At 42.2% G+C, this 3,890-nt stretch overlaps 1 protein-coding gene across 1 annotated transcript; it reads left to right on the top strand.

The window, feature by feature from the left end:
• Positions 1-604: 604 nt before the first annotated feature.
• Positions 605-3,369, top strand: LOC131163424 (putative clathrin assembly protein At1g03050). Its single transcript, XM_058120011.1, has 2 exons — positions 605-1,247; positions 2,237-3,369. Exons 1-2 carry the CDS (start codon positions 605-607, stop codon positions 3,367-3,369), a joined length of 1,776 nt encoding a protein of 591 aa, XP_057975994.1.
• Positions 3,370-3,890: the final 521 nt, after the last annotated feature.

Genomic DNA, 3,890 nt, shown 5'->3' with positions numbered 1-3,890 from the left:
GTCACCTGCCAAATCATGCTGCTGCTGGTACTGCATGCATGTAATTCTGTTTTGCTTCTTGATCGGAGACTTTTTAATTAATTTCAGATATTTCTTTCTATTATTTAACTTGTCTTGATTTCACAAATTTATTCAGATTCATGCATGCATATTTTTTGCTGGGAATCAATGAGGTTTCTTAACTTTTCCTCCCCTTAATTAGATTCTGATTTTTTGTTAAAATTAATTCCTAAAACTCAATTTTAAAAAAACAAATAGCTACATGCATGAAATCTACAAAACGAGTTGCATGCATGCATGCAGATCTTAATTATTGGTATCTCAAAAGATTGAATATATGTAGCAAAAATTGTCTGCACGTAAAGCTAAAAAATTATGCACGTAAAATTAAAAATTCACATGCAAAATTCTCTTTCCTTTTTTCTTTCTTGCAATTAATGTTACTTTACTCCTAACAAATTTATACTAAATCGTCTCAGGATATAGTTTCTACTCTTCGAAATCAAGCATCAGGTGGTGCGTACGTACGTGATTAATTTCCCATCCCATCTGGGTACTGTTCCAATTCAAGACGTACCCATTATATATAGTAGGACAGACAGAAATGGCTCCAAGCAAGATCCGAAGAGCCCTTGGGGCCGTGAAGGACAGGACGAGCATAGGTCTAGCCAAAGTCGGCGGCAGCGCGTCCCAGTCCGACCTTGACGTGGCGATCGTGAAGGCGACTCGACACGAAGAGTATCCGGCCGAGGAGAAACACATCCGAGAAATCCTCAGCCTCACCAGCTACTCACGCGCCTACATAAGCGCCTGCGTAAACACCCTCTCCAAGCGCCTCAACAAGACCAAGAACTGGACCGTGGCGCTGAAGACGCTCATACTCATCCAGCGCCTGCTCGCCGAGGGCGACGCCGCGTACGAGCAGGAGATCTTCTTCGCCACCCGACGCGGGACTCGCCTTCTCAATATGTCGGACTTCCGCGACGCCTCTCGGTCTAATTCGTGGGACTTCTCCGCTTTCGTGCGTACGTACGCGTTGTATCTGGATGAGCGGCTGGAGTTCAAGATGCACGGTCGCCGGGGGAAGCGCAGTGCCTTTGAACTTGAGGAAGAAGAGGATCAGGAAGCAGCTGCTGCCCCAGCTGCTAGGGCCACCCCTGTCCATGAAATGAGGATAGACCACATTTTCTCAAGGACTCATCATTTGCAGCAGCTCCTCGAGCGATTCCTCGCTTGTCGACCAACAGGTAATTAATTTAATTTCTGACTAGCTCATATGGAAAACTATATGAGATTCCTCCCTGGTCCCTACGTGTCTGAATACCTACATTTTAGATGTCAGGTATATAATAATATGATACGAGCGGCTCATTTTAAATATATATAAAATTTAAGAAATAGGAACAGGGACAAGAACTCATATACGTTATATGAGCATACACTTAATTATGGTAATTAATTTATCGTTTTAAATAGATAAATTATATGCCAATATATTAGATAACTTAATTTTAATGTTGTCTACTCAATTTGGTGAGGAAATATTTTTCTATTTTAATTGAAGACATATGTTAAATATGCTTTTCACTTATTAATAGAAAAATGTGAACGATTTTTTACATATTGCTTTTTTGCCTTGAGCAAAACAAAATATTGCATCATCACCACCTATCTTTATCAAAATTTTGGCATATATAAGAGACACATATATTTCAATTGGAAGCCCAAACTCAGCGTAACATATATAGTAAAAAAGACTTCAAATCTTATATCCCTTCTCAATCAGTTTAAAAACTTTGAGGATCAAACCTTCAACATAGAAGTAATAATCTTTAACTGACCACCTTAAACCATAACCTACCTAATTTTTTTACTAAAACATGCACCATTCATTTTCATATTTTTTAATGCCAAATACATGCTTATTTAGATTGCCACACGTGACATGTTATGTTATGTATGGTCTCATTTCATTAAAAAAAATTTAATTGTATCAAGATTCTAAGGAGTATGTCAATACATAAATGGTTGTGATATCATCTCGTTGAAGGAAAAAAAGCATCCCATGCTGACTATATGCAATAGGAAAATGGGTAATTGATGTGTCAATATCCAACTTAAATTAGCTTAATCTGGCGTTAACGTGCATGCAAATTAAATAATACGAATAATGTTAATTGATGTTAATGCATCTTATATTTTACTTGTTGGCTGCATGATCCAAACTAACTAACAGGTGCCGCAAAGAGCAACCGGGTAGTGATTGTGGCTCTGTACCCAATAGTGAAAGAGAGCTTCCAGATATATTATGACATTACCGAAATCATGGGCATTCTAATCGACCGGTTCATGGAGCTGGAAGTCCCCGACTGCGTCAAGGTGTACGACATCTTCTGCCGCGTCGGCAAGGAGTTCGACGAGCTCGATCTCTTCTACAGCTGGTGCCGCAACACCGGCATCGCCCGCTCCTCCGAGTACCCGGAAGTCGAGAAAATCACCCAGAAGAAGCTCGACATCATGACCGACTTCATCAACGACAAATCTGCCCTCCAATGCAGAAAGAACAAGAACAACAACAGTACTCCAGACCACAACAAACTCCTCCTCAACGAGGAAGACAAGGAATCAGAACCCGATGACATGAATGCGATCAAAGCCCTCCCCGCGCCTGAAGGTTTCGAAGAAGAAAAGAAAACCGAAACAGAGCCTAAGCAGGAAGAGGAGAAGGTGGAGGAGAAACCGCAGCAGCAATTTGAGGCAGACTTGTTGAACTTGCGAGACGACGCGGGGGCGATGACGAGCGAACAGCATGGCGACAAGCTGGCCCTTGCTTTGTTTGACGGCGGCGGCCCCGCCGCATCGCCGCAGCCCTCCTGGGAAGCCTTCGGGGCGGGGTCTCAGGATCCCGGCGACTGGGAGCTGGCCCTGGTTCAGTCGGCGAGCAATCTTTCGGGCCAGCAGGCGGCACTGGGAGGCGGTTTCGACATGTTGCTGCTTGACGGGATGTACCAGCAAGGCGTGGCGTCGGCGAGAATTGGTGCCGGTGGAGGCTCCGGAGCTACGGGGAGCGCTAGTAGCGTGGCGCTGGGGTCGGCCGGAAGGCCGGCAATGCTGGCTCTGCCGGCGCCCCCAGTATCGGATGGAAGCGGTGGACCGTCTTCCTCGAGCGGTGGCGCAGACCCGTTTGCAGCGTCGCTGAAGGTGGCGCCGCCGTCGTACGTGCAAATGTCGGAGATGGAGAAGAAGCAAAAGCTGTTGGTGGAGGAGCAGGTGATGTGGCAGCAGTATACGAGGGATGGGATGCAGGGACAGCTTGGAATTTCAAAGTTACAGCCAAACCCCTACAATATGGGAGGCTACCACACATAGCTTAATTAATTAATTAGCTATAGCTAGGTAGGGATTGTTAATTTGGTGTTCTAATTTTGTGAGCATGGAGAGCATTGATATTTGGACATTTGCACAATCACGACTATATCTAAGCATGAGCTTATACTTTGTTTATGTTTGCAGAAGTACTTTATTTTGTTTCTCTTTAATTTTTGTTTTTAAATTTTTTTTGGCGAATCAGTGAGCTAATTAATTAAATTTTTAAAATGGTTTTCTTAATATATAATTTTTGGCTGCGGAGGAGGCTTATTGAAATTATTTATCACTTATTTATATTAATTTGCTAAATATGGATAGTTTAGTCCGTTTTAACAATCTATGTCTGGCATAATTTTTATTTATTTCTTTTAAAAAAGGAATATTTCTAAAAAGGATCTTCAATATAATGAATACAAAATTTATTAATGTAAAAGCTATTATAGGGAATTAGATGAAATACAATGAGAATCAAATCTTTCACTTCTGTTATGTTATAAAAATGGTAATGACCTGCGACGTTA

This window comes from Malania oleifera, chromosome 9 (assembly GCF_029873635.1).
Source record: "Malania oleifera isolate guangnan ecotype guangnan chromosome 9, ASM2987363v1, whole genome shotgun sequence".
Lineage (NCBI taxonomy): Eukaryota > Viridiplantae > Streptophyta > Magnoliopsida > Santalales > Ximeniaceae > Malania > Malania oleifera.
This window is presented reverse-complemented; position numbering and strand designations above follow the sequence as displayed.